Below are 18,789 nucleotides of genomic sequence, written 5' to 3' on the forward strand. Positions count from 1 at the left end.
GAGGCTGAACCCGGCCTGGTAGAGCAGAGCAGAGCAGAGTGGGTGAGGAGGGGCACTCACAGCCTTTGTAGATGTCCGTGGGGATCTGCACAGCAGCATACGAATAGTTAACCTTGGTCTTGAAGTTGGCGTCATCGGTGAACTCCAGCTTCAAGGAGTTGGACTTCTCCCTCTCTATCTCTTCGCCGTCGGGATCGTCCTGGGGAAGGAGCAGAGCACACAGGGTGACCTGGGGGTGCTAGACCCGGACCATCATCAAACATCCCCCTGCAGAGACTGGCAGTGCTGGCTCTCGTGCCGGATTTGGCCCACAGCCCGTGCCGCCCCCGGGGACACAGGGGAGCGGGTGCCGGGAGCGGGTGGGCACGAAGGCGAGCGCTGGTTACACTTGCCTCTCTGGCTTTGGTGGCACGCAGGTATTAAATCAGACGAAAAAGAAAAACCCAAATCAAAAAAAAAAAAAGCTTTGAAAATCAATTAGCAGCAAAAGGCAACTATCAAAGAACAAATTAAAAGGGAGTGCAGCTTAGCGCTCTGTCAATAAGCAATGCAAACAATATTTAATTATGGTGGAGAGATGGTGAATTCCCCACTGCTGGTGCCGGAATGCGCTCCCTCGCCTTCCCAGCCCTCCTCTCCCTTCCCGGGGCCCTGCTGCCAGTACGGTACCGGTACTGGGAGTAGTACAGAGCTGGGGAAATCGCTTCCACCATCCCACCGGGAGCAAAGAAACCTGGGAGAAGGTGCTGGCTCTGAGCTGCCGCATCCCTGCCACAGGCCCAGTGGCCAGGGAAGGCTGTTTGCAGCCGGCTGTGAGATGCTCGGGGTCGGGAGGAGGAGGAGGAAGAGGAGGGTGCTGAAGTACCTGCTCTTTGTGCCCCCAGAGCTACATCCCCGCTGAAGAGGGCCAGAGACACAGAGCTGCCTGCCCCATCCGTGGGCAGGGACAGGCAGCACAGGGGCAGGGACATGGCAAGCCCACGCTGGGGCACAGGATGGCTCTGGCCACCTTCCCCTGGTCCTGGCCGCAGGAGGGAATGGGGACGGGGATGTGCGGCAGAGCAGAAGTGGATCTGGCTGCTGAGCTGGCCGGCAAGGGAGCAAATTCCCCTTGAGAAGCAGCTCAGTGTCTCTGCCTTTGTGCCTCCTCCTAAGCGAAGTGCCGATCTCGGGGCCCGTGTAAGGCCGTCTGATTGCGGTGGCAGAGATCAGCCCCGCAGAAACGACAGCGGACGTGACTGGAAGCGCGAGCAGCTCCAGGCAGGGCTCGTGCAGTGCTGAGCCGGGGACGGCCGCCCGGAGGGATGCCCCATGCCATCCCACAGCACCCTGGCACCAGCAGGGATAAGGGGTAGGGGACAGTCCTGTCCTGCTGTCCTCCATGGCCCAGCATGAGCAGCTCTCCCACCAGCCAGGCTCCTCTCAACAAAACCCAGGGGACAAAAGGTCTGAATTTCTCATGGGAAGAGTCATATGTTTAAAGGAAAATGATGTGTTTGGGAAATAAACTATGAAGCTTGTTTAAAATCCATCCTGGCCTCCTCCCTGTTTCCCCTCCGCAGATGACACTGAGAGATGCCACCTCCCCTGCTGCCAGCTCTGGATGGCCACCAAGGCGGTGGGTGACATTCCCCTGACATTGTGAGGGGTGGCCAAACCATTCGCCACAGTTCGGGAGAATAACAGGATTGATATGCAAGGTTTGGGATTTAATTCCAGCTGATGGATTGTGAGCGTAAACACGCTGCCGAGCCGACCCTGGCGCGGGGGCTCCAGCCGCCCAGAAAGATGCTGAACTCTATTACAGCCGCAGTAGCCAAGCGGGAAGCGGGCAGGGACCGTCCCCACCTCCCCTGAGCCATGTCACCAAGATTGAAATCCAGATTACACTCTCAGTTTCACGTAAATCCGGAGAAAAGGCACAAAACCGACTGCCGGAACCCTGCAAAGCTGCAATGCTGCAGCAAAGCCGGCACCCCGTGCACGCAGGTCCGTGGGCTGCCTGGGGAGCAGATCCAGCCCCACACCTGCCATCAATGTGGGGCTCAGACCTCTGAGTGGAAGCGGTTGCAGACACAATAGCTCGTCCCTGCCAACCTCTGAGAGCACCAGGCAGTGATCTAGAGGCACCTGCTGAAAAAAGGCTTTAAACGAGATACAGCCATGGCCCCGAGGGCACCTGCAGCACCAAAAACTCTGCTTTGACACCAAAACCTTTTTTTTTTCCTGATCCCAGCAAAGTCCTGGTGACAACTTCCCATCTCAAATCATCAGGGCACCTTTCCCGGGTCCAGCCCATCTACCGCCCCCACCACTGCCAGCATCCAGGAAAATCCATCCCTCCCTATTTCCCCCACACTGGCATGGTTATCCACACTTCACCCGAGCTGGAACTACTGTATATAATTACTGCTCCTCTGTTTGTCATTATTCCGTTTTATCACCCGCTTCTGAGGGGCTAATTTGTATTCTGCCAGGTTGGGCGCTGTCTGGCTGCTCTCATTCATGTAGCTGTAAAGAGGCATATGTATAGATCTCAGAGACAAATATACAGCTATCTATACGTAGGACACTTCATGCATCACTGACACCTATATGGCAAACAGACCTGCGGAAAGAGCTGATGTTATCCAAGCTACGTTTATCCTTTATCCATAAATCTCCCGACCTCAAGCGAGTTATTCCTGTTTAAGCCAGGCTGAATTTGGCCCCTGAAATGGGGTCATTTCCAGCCGGATGAAGGCAGGCAAAGCTGTCACCAGCCCAGGCAGGGACAGGAGCATCTCAGTGCTAGGCTGAGGCTACAAGGAGCCACCTTGGGAAGGCCAGAGGAAGAAATTCTGCGTTATATTTATACTAGAGCAAAGGAGAAGATGATTCAAGTTCTGGATTTACACTGGTTTAACTGCGAGCGCCTCGGCAGGCCCCCAGCCAGATTTTGCAGCATTCCTCATCATCACATTTCAAAAGAACTCGGAAACATCTATTTATCTGTTGCAATATGTACAACGTAACACAAATAGATGCTACAGTTTGAATATGTTATTTGCTACACACCATTAGAAATCGACTCCATGGCAATATATCAATATTATACATATTTATTGCTTCAGCAAGAAGTCATCACGCCCTGAGAGCCTTTGCCATCTTCAGTGCTTTAGCAGCTGGGCTGCCAGTCACAGCGTTTTCTCTTGAGTCTCCCAAAATGACGGACAGGGGACAAAACCCAGAGATGCCCCAACACCCAGTGTGCACCAGTGGCACCACTCCGCAGCTTTACTGGAATTTTCATGCTCTTGGCAAGTCTCTGCCCTCCATGGCATCCAGGCTGGTGCTGGCTGAGGAGAGCCAGCCTGCCCACGGGCACAAGGGCTACCAGGGGGTCCCCACCAGTGATGGGGTTTGGAGCTGTGGATTGAGCCAGGGATGTGACCTGGGGCAGCAGCAATGCTCGGCCGGGCAGCTCCTGCGGATGCAGACACCCCCCTTCATTGCTCATCTCCATGGGAACGAGCCATCACAGCTAATGATGACTGTTTAAATGGCAGCACTGATGACAAACGCAGGGCTGATCCGGCAAACGGTGCCGGTGCCGGTGGCCGCTCCAGGATGACGGCTGGGGTTTTGCAGCTCCGGACAAGCCAGGTAGCCACAGCCTCCCCCTGCCGTGTTTCTCCCGGTACCCCCGGCACCAGCAGAGCTCCTGCGAGCCGCAGCACCCCGACAGCATCCCTGCATCCCGCATCCTGCTCCTCACAAGCCCGATAAAGAATATACCGCACCGAGATTGCAACACATCCTTTTGAATTCCCCAGGAAAATGTTAAGTCTGGAAAAGCCTGCAAAATATTCATATCAGCATGCCGTGATTGCTACTAATAATGAATATAAATGCCAGCCCCTGGCACACGGCTGAGAAACTCCAGGCCCATGCAAGAGGGCCTTTCTCCTTCTTAAATATCTCAGCTTTTCCTGAAATGCAGCAATTTAATGCTGGGGAGGGAGACAGTGCGTTCTCCAGCCACGTTCCTGCTTTTATAGCAGCCCAGGTTATAAATAACAATCAGCCTCTCCCGCCAGCCTGCTACCCTATCCCCCTTCGCTTTTTTTAATCTTTGCCAAAGGTACTGTTTAGAGATCTTTCTAGACCATTTATTTTTAAATTACCAGCCAGAGGAGAGAAGAAGGAAAGAAAAAAAAGAAAGAAAGAAAAAAGGCAACAGAAAGAAACTTCTGGGGCTGATAGCTTATCGGAAGGAAATCCAAATGTCACATTAGTTGAAAAAGTTGGAAGATTAAATTTTCCAACACCCTTCATCTGCTGCTGCTGACATTTAGGGGCTTTTTTTTCTCCCTCCTCCCTCTCCTCACCACATCTCCTGAGCAGGGTGAGCAGTGAGCAGCAGCCTCTGCCGCAGCCAGCACCGGCATCGTGCTCTCCCCTGCACCGGAGGGTGCTGAGCCTGTTGCGCAGCCTCCCACTGCCATCCCCTTGCTCCCACCCCTCCCCAGGGACCTCCAGCAAGTGGGTGGGTTCCAGGGGCCTGATCTTAGGGTGCGCGGTTCCTTCACCTGCAAACTGCATCCCTATGGAGGAGGAGAAGGGACGATGTTCGGTTTGGAGGGGGGACAAAATGACACAGTCCCACTTCTCATCACATCAGCCCTGTGTCCTGCAGAGAGGATGGGGACAAGAACCAGGGCTTGCACGGATATCCCCAGGGGTGGATGCCAGGCCCTGACTGATGCTGTACTGCCACTGGGTACGTCTTTCCAACCATGGGAGGAGCAGCAACAGCCTCTCGTCTGCCACTTTACAGCCTGGGAACCAACAGCTCCTGGCTGAGGCAAAGCAGAAAATTAAATCCATAACGTGGTCCTCCAGCCGGGACCTGGGCATGGCTCCATCAGCTCCCACCAGAGAACGACACAACCCAGGGGGTTTTGGCCTCAGCTGTGACTTAAGCATCATCCCCTGCCATAAACACAGTACTAAAGATAGAAAATCACTTTATTTCTGTGTTGTTCTGCCTGTGATACCCATCTGAGAGCGTCTGCTGATTTGAACACTTGTCCCCAGATAAACCCCACAGCCCTTGCTAGCGGGGAAAGGTGAAAACTTCTCTTCTGCAAACATTTTGAGAGCCTTGGGGACCCCCAGGAAAATTTTCTGATGTTCCCATTTGTTAAAAACCACTTGGCAATCCAAAATCTGTTTAGGAAGATAGCCGAGCTGAGGTGCAAGCAAAATGAATAGGAAGCTCATTTCTTTCTCGCCGTAGTTAAAGGCAGCATAAGGCTTGTGAATAAGCCCCAGTTACGTTGAATAGGCATTGTCCATCAGAACTAACTCCATTTCAGCTAGATCCTGCTCAATTTAAATACAAAAATTGAAGCTAAATAAAGAAAAGACAGAAAGAGCGCTATTTAGTTCCATTCAGACCTTCGGGTATCATCTCCCTCCTTTTTTATTTCAGCATCACCTTTTCTCTCCATTATTTTTGCTGGAATTAAATTTGCTGGGATTTCACGGGGAAGCAGCAACAGCATTGACAGGGAAGTGCCCTTCCAGCTGAACCCACGAAGCTTGGCAAGAGGACACCCCCAATTTTGCTTGATTTTTCCCCCTGAGGAGGACTGAAGTCAGTGTGGCTGATGACAGGTTTGCAAGGCTGTTCCTCTCCAAGGACACGCCACCTCCCTTGGGGAAGGGCTGGGGACCAGGGAGCTGAGCCCCACTGTCCCCTGGGACACCGTATCGCTCTGCAGTGTGCAGTTTGTCTCCCATGTCCCATGTGCTGGGATGGCTCGGCGGGCACAGCTCTGAAGTCAAGCTGCCTCCTAATATAACCAGGATGCTCTCCTTGCTTGCAGAAATGGCTAATCCCAAAGCTAATGGCCAGGAGCTGCCAGCTCATATCCCTGCTGCCGACACTGGCCGGGTATGGGCAGCCAGGACTGGTCAGGGTAACACCAGGCATGGGGACACCCATCTCCCCTGTCCCCTGCCCTGCAGCAGTGATGGCAAAAGCCTTGCCCAGCGTGATGTATGCATCAGTCCCGTTCCTCGGCCCCCAATGGGCAGGGAGCTGCCCCGCTCCCTGGGCTGTCTCCTCCTGCCTCAACCGCCAGCCAGTTTTTCCTCTGCTTCTATCCAAAATCTGCTTTAATGCACTTTAAGCCCATTAGCTCCATCCTCTCTGGAGCTGCCATGGAGAGCAGGATCCTCTCCTCCCTCCTTTGGCAGCTCCCCCCAGGATGGGGAGGGACAGGAAACATCCCCAGCTCTGAAGGAGAGGGACCCTGACCAGGGAGAGCTGCTTGGGAAAGCAAGCACCCTCCCCTTCGGTCACAGCATCTACCCAACCTCCCCCATCTCCCAGGCTCTCTGTGGCTCCGGCTTCCCCTGCCAAGGAGCCCTCCTGCTGTCACCACCTGGGGACAATGGCACCGGTGGTTTGACAGTAACTCTGCTTTGAAGGCATCCGTCCACCACTCCAGCCTGCCCCCAGCTCTGCTCTGGGGCATCACCTCAAGGTGGGGTGAGAGCTGAGGTGGAGCTTGGCTCCTGGAGCTGGTGGGACCCCATCAAGCCCGGATCCTTTCCTCCCTTCCACATGGGGCCTTCTGAAGGCTTCTGGGGTCACCCAAGCGTTATTTTCAGATGAGGCCATGTGGTTTGCCAGTGGTTTGTGGCCAACGCCATGTGCTGCTGCTCCTCCCCTCCTGCTGCGGTACCGTCCCCCGATGGCACATCTGCTGCTAGCTTTGCCTTGGGGCGAGGACTGGTCCTGGGGCACCACCGCTGACTGGGGCTGCCCCCAAGCCCCCACCCCGCTCTGCTCAGGGCTCCTGGCCAGCCCCAAGGACACCCTGATGGCGCCAGTGACCCTGTGCCGAGAGCATCATCGACCCAGCGAGCCCCTATTTCGGAAGGATCCCATGGCACAGCACAAGTTAGGAGCTGGGTGATCTTCCAACAAAGTGGGGTGCCGTGGGACAGCAGTCATTGCCAGTGGAGCACCCTGTGCCCACGGTGTGGCACCTGAGTGCTGTCACTGTGCAGAGGAGCCGGCAAGTGCCAGCCCCCTTGGGAGCGCCGGGAGAGTGGAGCTGTTGGGTCTGTATTTAAAGCACTGATTGCCAGAAATCACAGGACGGCTGTGCTGGGAGGGGGGTAGAGAATTAGATTCAGTCTCTAATTAAAGGTTTGCTCTTCATTTGAATTTCAGATGCCAGCTTTAATTTTAGAAACTTTTGCAGGTAGTGGAGCGACCTGCCCACCTGCCTGCTGGTGGGCCCAGTGCCGGTGGGCAGATGATACCATGGCTCAGCTGGAGGGGACATGGCTGCAGATCGGGCACTCGCTGCCCACTACAGATGCTCGTTATGCCAGCTGTAATGAATGCTGCGCCAACACCCCCCAGTATAGTGCTGGGACAGCCCTGGGAAGGGGTGGTGACTGTGCCAGCGGTGCAGCAGGGACAGTACTCACGTATTCGGTGTCGGCCTTGGAGTCGTAGTACTCGATGTCTTCCTCCTGCAGATAAAAGGGAGAGCTGAGTTAGTACCAGGCAGGGATGGGGATGGAAGAGGGGTCCCTCCCCTTTACTCATCCTCTCGTCTCCTCTGTCATGCTGATGGCAGCCACCATGTCACTGGGGACCGAACCCTGCCCAACCCACGCTGCCTCTGGGACATGGTCAGGACCACAGATCCCCCCTGTCCACCCTCCGAGGACTGGCCATTGCCTGCTGCGGCTTGCTGCGCTCATGGCTGCCACCAAGATGCAGAAGTGTGGGGCCATGCACAGCCTCTGCCATAGCCAAACACCCCTGCCACGGTGCCACCGGTGTGATGGTGACCTCTGTGCTGCCACTGGGTGAAAGGCTGCACCGTGTCCCCACACCCGGGATGCTTTGGTCCTGCTGCAAGCATTGGGAGCTGCAGGAGAGCCGGGCATGGGCAGCATGGCAAGCAGTGGCCCCGCAGCTGGCAGCGCTGCCCTCCCTGCGCAGCAGAACCAGGGAGAAAAGCCACCTTGCTTCCACAGAGAAATGCATGTCATTAATTTGGGGTATTTAGAGCCTATTTAGGCAGAAAGGTCTGCTTGGATTCCTCTTCCTCGCGTGTCAGGATGTGAGGCAGCTGATAAAATTCCTAAAGAGGCAATTCGGAGAGCGGCAACGCTGTCACAACAGCGTTTCGTGTGCCATCAGAAGGGGTAATTAAAGGGCACTCAGAGACTCGTCTCTGCGTGCTGGGACGCGAGCGCGATGCACCGGCAGCCGTGGCAGAGCTAACATGTCTGCCACTCAATCAGCCGTCAGCAGCCGCCCCGCAGACCAGCCGTCCTCCCCGCACGCACAGCCAGCGCCTTGGGATGATTATTGCCGTTAGTATTTAACGAGGAAAGCTATCTGGGCCCAGAACAGAAACGCAGCCGAAACCTTGATGGTGCTGATTGCACCCCCATCCTCCCTACTCCTGCTGCTGCCCCTGCAGCATCCAGCCTGGCCACAGGCTTGTGCCAGGGCTGGTGGCACTGTGACACCCAGCCCAGCCTGGCCATGGGCTCATTCTGGGGCTGGTGGCACTGTGACACCCAGCCCAGCCTGGCCACGGGCTTGTGCCAGATATGGTGGCACTGTGACACCCAGCCCAGCCTGGCCACGGGCTCATTCTGGGGCTGGTGGCACTGTGACACCCAGCCCAGCCTGGCCATGGGCTCATTCTGGGGCTGGTGGCACTGTGACACCCAGCCCAGCCTGGCCACGGGCTTGTGCCAGATATGGTGGCACTGTGACACCCAGCCCAGCCTGGCCACGGGCTCATTCTGGGGCTGGTGGCACTGTGACACCCAGCCCAGCCTGGCCACGGGCTTGTGCCAGGGATGGTGGCACTGTGACACCCAGCCCAGCCTGGCCATCGGTCAGTGCTGGCAACAGTGGCACCGTGACGCTCAGCCCAGCTTGGCCACAGGCTCATTCTGGGGCTGGTGGCACCGTGACACCCAGCCCACCCTGGCCATGGGCTCGTTTTGGGGCTGGTGGCACTGTGACACCCAGCCCAGCCTGGCCATCGGTCAGTGCTGGCAACAATGGTACTGTGACACCCAGCCCAGCCTGGTCACAGGCTTGTTTTGGGGCTGGTGGTACCGTGACACCCAGCCCAGTCTGGTCACAGGCTCGTTTTGGGGCTGGTGGTACCATGACACCCAGCCCAGTCTGGCCATAGGCTCGTGCTGGGGAAAGGGACCGGAAGGTCCAAGCAGCTCGCCAGGCAGCTGCCACCACTGGCCCCACCGGGAGCTGGCAGCCCCTAACCCATCACCGGCGTTATCCTCTAGCCACAAACCTGCTCCCCAGAGCCCTTTGCTGCTGCTGCTTCCCCAGGCTGTTAAGACACAAGACCACCAAGAGGGGGTAAAGCCCCTGGAGCAGGGATGCTGCTCCCTCGGGGGCACCGGTGGCAGGGGGACGCCGGCTGCGTGGCCGATGTCCCCCCAAGATGGGGATTGCAAAGGGCAGTTTCAGCATCCGCTGGGCGGAGGGGCCGGTCCCTCCCGCGGGCTCTGTGGCTCTAATCACAGCCATAAGACAGCACCCAGAGGGGAAAGCAGGAAAAAAAACCCAAATCGACGCAACATCTTCCAATTTCTGCTATTAAAAAGCCTAGTCATTAAGGGAATGTACTTATTAATTATCTGTGATTTGTTGTGAAATGCTGAGGGGTTTACAACAACAAGAAAAGGGGAAAAAAAAAAAATTAATTTCCCTTCAGATGCCCTCCCCGCGCCACTCCCGGCCCCACGCACGCCCCTGCCCCTCGCCGGCACTGCCGTCTCCCCGGGTCCGTGGCCATCTGCACTTCCTAATTAAAGGAACCCCCGGGAGACCCGTAACACAAACGAGCTAATTTCATGTTTAATGATCTTTAATCAGAAGTGAGTGTGACTAACAACAGCCATCCAGAAGGTGCTTTGTTATTCATTTTATCTTCCATTGGCTCCTCCAAAAAGCTCGAATCCCCTCCCACACGTGGCGGCCCCAGTGCTCCCATGGCACAGCACGGCACAGGGAGCAGACCTCCTGGAAGGACGCCTCTCCCACCAGTTTCCCTAGGGATCACAGAGCCCTTGCCATGCACTTTTTCAAGCCCTGACAACCCCAGGAGCAGCCAAGTGAGATCCTGTCCCCACTGCACGCCGCAGCTGAGGTTTGCATACGTGAGACGGCACGTGTGGTGTGGTCAGCATCACCACGGCCCTGGCCCCAGAACATGCCCTGATGCCAGGCACCCCTCTCCTTGCCACAATCCTGCTGATGCTGCAGGGCTTGTGGGACATGAGGGAGCCTGCAGGAGCTGGCAGGGCATCCATATCCCTGGCATCTGGAGGCTGGTGGAACCAGTGATAATTTATTCCAGCAAGGAGGGACAGAGCCCTCAGAGACCCTCTAGAGAGATGCGGAGGGTCTCTCAAGAGGCAACACAGGGCCCTACAATTTCCTCTCCCTAATATTTATTTTTTAAACCATGCTTGCCTCCTTCATGTAATCCTCTCTTCCTCCTCCTCTGGTCCACGTTAAACCCAGCACTCGGTCTGTGTAAATAGCACTGATATTTCTAGAGCCTTTCAGAATAAATACCAATAAAGAAAACAAGGGAGTGAAGATGTCGAGGGATTTCAGGGTAAAACACTGCCCCCGTCTCTTGCAAATGAGCCTGCAAAAAGCACTCGGTGCAGGGGAGGCAGATGCCAGGTAGCTGCTCCTCGGTGATGTGTCAACTGCTGCCCATTTTCTCACACCGTAATTGCCAAACGGCATCTGCGTAACGGCACTGCCAGCGCCGCGCTGCCAGCGGATAAGCACGGGGTTATTTCCATCTCCTAAACCCTCACTGCAAGTCAGGGGGAAACGACTTTGGCAGCTCGGTGCAACGGCAGACTACTCTGCGAACGCCGCTGAAGACATCACCCAGGCTTCTCCGGCAAAGCCACCGAGCAACCACCATGCCTGCACCAAACCTTTGTGGTTTGGTGTCACCGGGCAGCCCCCGGCCAGGGCTTGACTCAGGTGGGACCTCCTGGATGGGGCTCCGGGAATGCTGCGTGCCAGAGTCTCCCTGGGGACCCTACCTCCTGCTTGTCCCCCTTGAGCCCTCCCCACCAGCCCCATGCTCCACTCCTGCGCCGATTTTACACCGAACCGCCACGCAAAAAGCTAATTAACAAAACCAAGCGTCTGGAGAGCTGCAGGCTGGAGCCTTGCCAGCAGCTCAAGGGAGGACCCTGCTCTGGCACGGGCGCTCCCTGGCCAGGTTTGAGTCAAAGACCACGACAAAGAGGGGCACGGGGAGTCTCAGGTGGGCAGTGAGGGGCATTCCTCCCCGCCACTCCCCCCACAGCCTTCTCCAAGAACACTCAAATAGGTCTTTTTCTGCCTAAAACAACTACAGCAACTAAAAATAACATTAGAAAGGTCAGCGCTCTGCTATCTTGCTGCAGCCCAGAGACATCAGGACAGAGGGGTGCTGGCCCAAACCTCCGAGTCAGTGGTCTAACGAGGTGGCAATCAAACCACGTCATACACACAGCTGCCAACACCCTGAAAAAGCCTCGGAAGGAGCTGCCGGTGGCACATCAGCTCCTTGCTCCAGCCCCTCCAGCCGGAGCACACAGCCAGCAGGGACACAGCAGAGGGGCCACGGCTCACTCTCCCCTTATAGCTTTTCTATGAGATCACCCAAGCTGGGTAATCCTTCTCTCACGGATCTCTTGTGCTCTGCAAGATCGCTCACGGTCATCTTGTACAGGTCACCCTGCTGCTTGCATGCCCTGGGGATGCTGTGATTTTGCAGGTACCTCCCACTGCACTGCACTGATTTTGGTCCATCTCAGCCCTCTGGCTGCAGGTTTCATTTCTCCGAGTGACACAGGTGACCCCTGCGGTCAAGAAATCTCTTTCAAGATTTAACGGGCTCTGGAAGAGCCAAGTCCTCCAGAGGTTTGCCTTCCAGGCACTTAGGAGCAACTCTGAGGGTGATGGGGAAACCGCATTCCAAGCTGGCATCCACCCATTTCCCAGCCACCCGACAGGGCCAGTGGCAGGGCCAGCATCCCAGCCCATGGCGTGCCCATGTGGGGATGAGCCAGGTGCCCGGGATCTGTGCCTGGGCAATTCAGCCAGTGGGAGAATACACGGGAGCCGGCGTGCCCACACAGCACCGGTGGCTCTGCTCGCGAGCCCATCTTTCCTCTGCCATCAGCACTTATAATAAGCGGTGAATATTTAGGGAGTTCTTCATGTCTCTGAACCATTAAGCACACAGAAATAGCAACAGATTTTGCTTATAGTTGCACCTTTCGTATGGGAGATAGCCTGCAGCGTCTCACGCAGCTCCCGCACCTCCCACCACCCACAGCCTTGTGTCTGCGCTAAGGGCTGGGTGGCAGCAGGGGACAAGCAGGGGGACAGTGTATATACACAAGCAGTGTATTCCCACCGCAGCATCGCCCCTGCCAAGCCCACCTGCGTCAGGAGGAGCAGCCATGCCTGGACGTTAGCCCCAGCCGTCACGGGCTGTTGGATGGACCCAGGACCATGCCTGGGTCCCATGTAGGGACCATGCCTCTCCTGCAGCCCTCACCATGCGAGTCCCCTCGCGTCCTATCCAGCAGCAGAGGCCGTATGCATTACCCGGGACAGGTAGAAACAGTCATCATAATCTGCCTTGGCATCTTTTTTTTTTTTTTTTAAAAGCAATTTCCTCCCTCTGCCTCTCTGACAGAGCTGGGGAAATATTTAAGTGACCCATCAACAGTTTTTTCATCTCCCTGAGAAGATGTTTTATCTGATCATGCCTCGCCAGCTATTCTTCTTTACACGGCACCTTCCGTCCGCTCCCGCTCCTTCGAACAAGATGCGGCTGCCTCTCCCCTCCGCTGCACCCGGGTACCTTGGGGATGCCAGCACCTGCCCAGAGCCGGTGGGTGCCAGGGACTCCCTGCCCTGCCAGTGATGGGGTGGGACAGGAAGGGATGGAATGGGATGGGATGGCAGCACCAGGAGGGAAGCCAGCAGCCCCCACACCAAACAATCACACCCATGGGACCACCATGGGTGGCCCATCCATCTTGCAGAGGGGGGGCAAAGGGAGCCCACTCGAGCCCCATCCTTGGCTTTTAAGAGGGAACGGCACCAACACGGGGTTTTTGTGAATGATTTTCTTGTTCTGCTTTTTGGCCAGAACGGCTCTACAGCAAGGTTGGTGCTTTAACACAGTAATTCTCCGAGCGTAATGAAAGCTGACATTATATCAAACACAATAAAGACTCTCAGTTGATGGAGATCATTCCTGAACACACAAACCCATTAAACTGAAAAAAAAATATCAATTCTACACACTTGCCAGCCAAAAGAAAATGTGATTTGTTATCTAAAAGGGGGTTATAAACACAGCTTCAATGCACTTTCTGTGCTGTAATGAAAACTGGGTTTGAAATGGCAAGACGACTGCAAATTAGAGTATTTGATTTTATTTTCTAACTTTTTAGGTAAACCTTCTACAAGGGCAAGTGCAAGGTTACGGAGACGATCTTTCTGTTCTCGGCCGATAAGTAGGATCTGTAATTAAAGGAGGAGAAAAATGAAAGGGGGATAAGGAGCTGGCGTTCACCCTTCTAACGTCGCTTTGAACACAAAGCCCTGCCTGCATCGCCATGGCAAACCCACGGGAACAGCCGCCATGCACAGCGTGGCACGGCCACTGGAGCCATGCACTGGGCACACCACACCCAGAGGGATGCTGCATCCAGGGCTCTATGGCCATGGAGGGGCATCCAGCCGTGCCACCACGTCCCCCTGCTTTATCCCTCACCTTTCTTGGGTGGCCTGGAGCGCAATCTCTGTCATTCCTCCTGTCCTTCCCTATTTGGCAAACAGCGATCCTGTTTTCCCCGGAGTTTCGTTTCTAATGGAGCTTGAAATTATCTGGGCTTTGTTATTTGCTTGCGTGCTTGCAGGCGGGGGTTATGGATGGAGGCAGCGGCGTGGGGCTGCCCGTGCTCCCTCTGCCGCCTCCGCACACGCCACTGCACCCCAAAACCACCCATCCTGCACCCAGCAGCTAATCCCTGCCCCCGGCAGCTCTTACGTCCACAGCTCAATGTATAGCTATTTTTCTTTTCCAAGATAAAAGGCTCTGAGCCTTCAAACGCCCCTTTCCAGCACCTGAAAGGTGTGGAGAGGTGGGAGGCAGGGGGGCGGCAGGCGGAGGAAGAGGGGAGCTTCCCAGTGTCGCGATGGAAAATGCAGCAAGGAAGAAGAACTGGGAGAAAAACAACAGTAATAAACATTTTATGAAGCAGAAAATGGCTTATAAAGAAGTCAACTTTTAAAGGCAATTTATATAATCCTGCCAAGTGCACATAAACGCAGGGAAGGCTCTCTGCGGCGTCGGTGTGTCCCTTAAAGGGACAAATAGCTCTGGCCACCCCAGCAGACCAACAGGCAGTGGTGATGATGCCGATGCCCTGAGATGCATTTTGCAGCTGGTGGCGCAGACCTGCACCTTCAATGGCATCCCCTGGGTCAGCACGGTCCCTGCTCCCACGCACTGTGGGTTGCAGGACAGTGCTGATGGTGTTGGTGTGGTGCTGAGGGTCTGGAAAAGCACCTAAGGCACTGGAGAACCCTGGAGGAAAGCAGACCATGCGGTCGGAGAGGAGCTGGGAGAACATGGAGCTGGCTGGGATGCCCAACGTGCAGCACGGCAGCTTGTCAGCGAGGATGGATACAAAGGATGGCAGCAAGAAACTCAACAGGACCTTCCCGTGTTTTTATAAGTACATTTTGCAGGTCTCTCACCTCAGCGGGGTGGCAAAAAGAGGATGGAAACCTAGTAAACAGCATCACAGTGTGGGCTGCAGCCCTGGCACCTCTACCTGCTGCCAGGGATGGTCAGCACCACCGACACAGCTGGGGGGGGACATCTGGAGCAGGGGGACAACCCTGATGTGCCTCGAGGAACAGAGCCCTCTGACTCTGCGCAGAGCAGAGCCAGCCTGTCCTGGCAGACCCCCTGCAGAGCCCTGGATGCAAGTGTGGAGGACAGAAGCTTCTCACTGGGAAAACCGGTTGGCCAGGCCACTGAAACTGGGAGCTTTTTGTGGTCTCTTATGGTACCAGTGCCAGGAGGTCCCACTGCCCCATGGTGGGAGCCTGCTCCATGGCAACAGGACCCAGCTATTGCCTGCACAAGTGCGCTAGTGTGCAGGGGAGCTCTGGGGGCACACGGGGACACAACCCTGGCTTGATGTGGGGGGCCTGAGGGAGGGCAACGACAAGGAGCACAGAAGGGGCAGGAGAGCATGGGATGAGGGGGGCAATTCGGGAAGGGGGAAGCAAAGCCCCCTGAGGTGGGAGGCTGAACTCAATCCCTTTGGGAAGGCCAGCACGGCCAGTGTGTGGCTGGGAAAAATGAAAAAAAAAAGGGATAAAAAAGAAAGTTCCCCCATTGAGATGTGTCGTGAGCGATGGCTGGCAGCAGCCTCCCAGCCGCTCGGGCTCCTGCTCCTGTTTCATTTTCCCCCGGACTTCCATAGCAACCCATCTGCAGCGAGGTTTAATGGGGCTGCCATTAGCACTAATGCAGCGCAAACACTCGGCATCTGCCGGCGCGCCTTCGGATGGAAACACAAAAATAACCGCGCTTGCCGCAATCTGTCATCGACTCCGGCGTGAGGTTAGGACGCGACACGCCGGGAGAGGAGGGGAAAGCTGCGGCCAGAAGGAACGAGCCACTCGGTGGGGAGGGAGCAGAGGAGGAGCTGGAGATGCTGCACTGCCACCTTCCGTGCCCGCTGCCCGTGCCAGCACCGGCAACAAGCCGGGGGCAGCAGCAGAGACGGTGTCACGGCGCTGGCACACAGGTCTGGCTGTGCCCTGACATTATATGGCCAAAGGACAGCAAAAGGAGGCTGAATGTCAGCAGTGAGAGCCACTTATGCAGCCCCTCCATCCCTCTGCTCTGCCCGGGAACCAGGGCTGTTGCAGGCAGGGCTGAGGCAGGCAGGGCTGATGCAGGCAGGGCTGATGCAGGCAGGGCTGAGGCAGGCAGGGCTGTTGCAGGCAGGGCTGAGGCAGGCAGGGCTGATGCAGGCAGGGATGAGGCAAGCAGGGATGAGGCAGGCAGGGCTGATGAAGGCAGGGCTGATGAAGGCAGGGCTGAGGCAGGCAGGGCTGATGAAGGCAGGACTGAGGCAGGCAGGGCTGTTGCAGGCAGGGCTGAGGCAGGCAGGGCTGATGAAGGCAGGGATGAGGCAGGCAGGGATGAGGCAGGCAGGCCCGCCCGCTGTGGGGGAGCAAAAGCCCAGCACCCCAGGTTGCTGTGCGCAGAGCCGGGCCAGTCCATCAAGTGTCCCAGCCAGGTCTGGGCTGTCCTGATAAAAGCTGCATCGAGCTCTGCGGTGACGCATCGCTGCACATTGTTTCTGGGTGACTCGCTCCTAATTACCTTGATTAAGTGGTTGCAAACAGTGCTATTAAAAATATTTTTTCTACGAAAGTGGATTTCTGAAAGGTTTGTGCTGTGAATGGCAAAATGAGCCAAGAGCTCCCCAGCACTACAGCCTGTTCTGTAACCTGTTATCCTCCTCACAGCAGATCTTGGTGACCACCAGTGACGATGACAACTGTCTGCTGGGGGGGGCAGTGAGGACACCTCACCTCTCCTTAGCGAGGATGTGTCTGCTAAGGAAGGAAAAGCCCCTGCAAGCTCATCCTTTCTGGGTACCTACGGAACACAGCTCCTGGGGAGACAAGAACTGGCCATGAGCGTCCACCCCATGCTGGCCACGTGGCAAACAAAAGTCAAGCAGCTTGCCACTTTACCTTCTCTTCTGCTCCTCCTGCCTCTTCCTCTCAAACCCTGGTGACCATCACCATCGGCAGGAAGGTCTGCATGAGAGGGATATGGCTCCAGGTCCTCATCTCCTCTCCTGCTTTAGTGGATCGTGGTTGCAGATAGAGAAATACCCCCCAGAACACACCAGCAAGGCCCAGCAGCGGGGCTGTCCCCAGGCTGTCTCCTCAGCTACTGCAGGGGGTTCCCTGGGGCTGGGCAGGATCCAGCCCGACCCAGAGGAAGGTGCTGGGTGGCTCAGGAGTATTTTTTATTGTAGACTCCGTTTGCACTGGAAGGAAAACAATCTTTCCTTCCTTTTGTATTATTGTTATAATTTGAGAGCATTTCCAGGCAGAATCCTTCAGGTTCCCGCTGAGCGCCATCACCGCCAGAATTACAAAGTCAAATGCAATCATTAAACCTGCATCTTCCCTCTCCCAGCCCAGATTGCTCCTTCCCTCAGATACAGCCCCCACCGCCACTGCTGGAAGCTGCCACCGATGTGCCAGCATGTGACCATGGCCACTGCTGTCACCCCCTGCGAGACCCTGCTCGGCATCAAACCCACCGGCTGCCGGAGATGGCCAGGGAGGTGAGAGTCTCCCCACACCCTCAGTGTTTAACCACCAGCTTGACCTTCACCTCCTGCCTTCTCCTTAAGGCGTGTGCTGGAAACAAGCTCAAAATGGCTTCATTTGCTCTCATTAGTGCTGGCAGGCAGTGGTGCTGGGGCTGCCTGTGTGCCGAGCAGCATGGCATGGCCAGTGGTGGCTCACGAGGGAGCTGAGAATGTGGGGAAGGAAGAGCCAAGGGATGGGAGCTGGGGTGGGACGAGGAGCTGATTCCTGTGCCAGGAGTCATTCCCAAGGCTGGTGCCTCCGCAGAGCTCAGCATCCAGGAGGGAAAGGGGTGGGAGGATCCGGGGCACGCACGGAGCCTTACCCGGATGTTGTCTTGCCAGTGGTGAGCCTTCTGGAACTTCTCTGCCGCATTGGCCAGTCTCTGCAAAGCAAGCGGGAGAGGAGAAGTGAGCCCAGGAAAAGCAAGAGGAGCTGGGCATGGCCCACGTCAACCCAGGAGCGTGGGTGACACCCCAGCACCCGACCTCCCTCCGTTTTGGGGATCCTCTGGGACCCCAACACCTCTCTGACATGCAAGGAGGCAAGCATGTGGGCTGCGATGCCTGGAAAAAGACGTCCCAGGCATGGACAGGCAGTGTTTCTCTCCTTGCTCCCACCATTCCCAGAGCAAGCTGGCATCTCCAAAGGGATCGCTGCCACTTGAACTCAATCAGAGCTGAGCCATTGCAGCTTGATGGCTTCTGGCGTTACCACCGGAGCTGGGCAGGCTCTTGTTTGTGGCTCAGGGCAAGGGCTGAACCTGCATCCCTGCACCCATGGGACCCAGCTCTCTGCAGGGCAGGGCAGGGCAGGGCAGACCCTTCAAAAATGCTTCAAAAACACATGAGGAGTTGGGTCTCCTCTTCAAAGGAGACCCAAGCGTCTCCATCCCGATGGCTCTGGAAGCAGTGGGCAGGCCAGGCAAGCTGCTGCCTGGCTGGGGTAGCCAGAGGAACCAGGGTTCGCCAGGAGCAGGATGGGGCGATGCTCAGCACTGGGGCAGCCTTGCTGGGCTTGGGCTGAGCCATGAGAGGCCTCACCAGCATGGAGGGTGTATCAGGGCAGGGTTGGAGACCAGGCAGCCCCCGGGGTACTGGCAGTGCTGGGAAGAAGCTGCAATCTGGTCTTTAATGGCACCAAAGGGAACAGAGCAGCCTCATAGCACCTGGCACAGCCCGCCTGCTCCCACCAGCCGCTGGCTTTACAAGGCTCCCAGGGAATACACGCCACGGAGGTCTCAGCTCCAGCGTTGAGTGGCTAAT

At 56.3% G+C, this 18,789-nt stretch overlaps 1 protein-coding gene across 2 annotated transcripts in view; it reads right to left on the reverse strand.

The window, feature by feature from the left end:
* Positions 1 to 18,789, reverse strand: part of CACNA2D2 (calcium voltage-gated channel auxiliary subunit alpha2delta 2) — a 224,223-nt gene that overhangs the window by 25,165 nt on the left and 180,269 nt on the right. For both annotated transcript variants that reach the window (XM_074152097.1, XM_074152098.1), the window contains 3 exons: positions 17,850 to 17,909; positions 7,495 to 7,539; positions 61 to 199 (listed from right to left, as the gene is read on the reverse strand). In XM_074152097.1, the coding sequence (XP_074008198.1) occupies positions 61 to 199; positions 7,495 to 7,539; positions 17,850 to 17,909 (244 nt within the window). The remainder of the gene's footprint in view (positions 1 to 60; positions 200 to 7,494; positions 7,540 to 17,849; positions 17,910 to 18,789) is intronic.

The sequence above is a fragment of the Numenius arquata genome, chromosome 8 (genome assembly GCF_964106895.1).
Source record: "Numenius arquata chromosome 8, bNumArq3.hap1.1, whole genome shotgun sequence".
Taxonomy (NCBI): Eukaryota; Metazoa; Chordata; class Aves; order Charadriiformes; family Scolopacidae; genus Numenius; species Numenius arquata.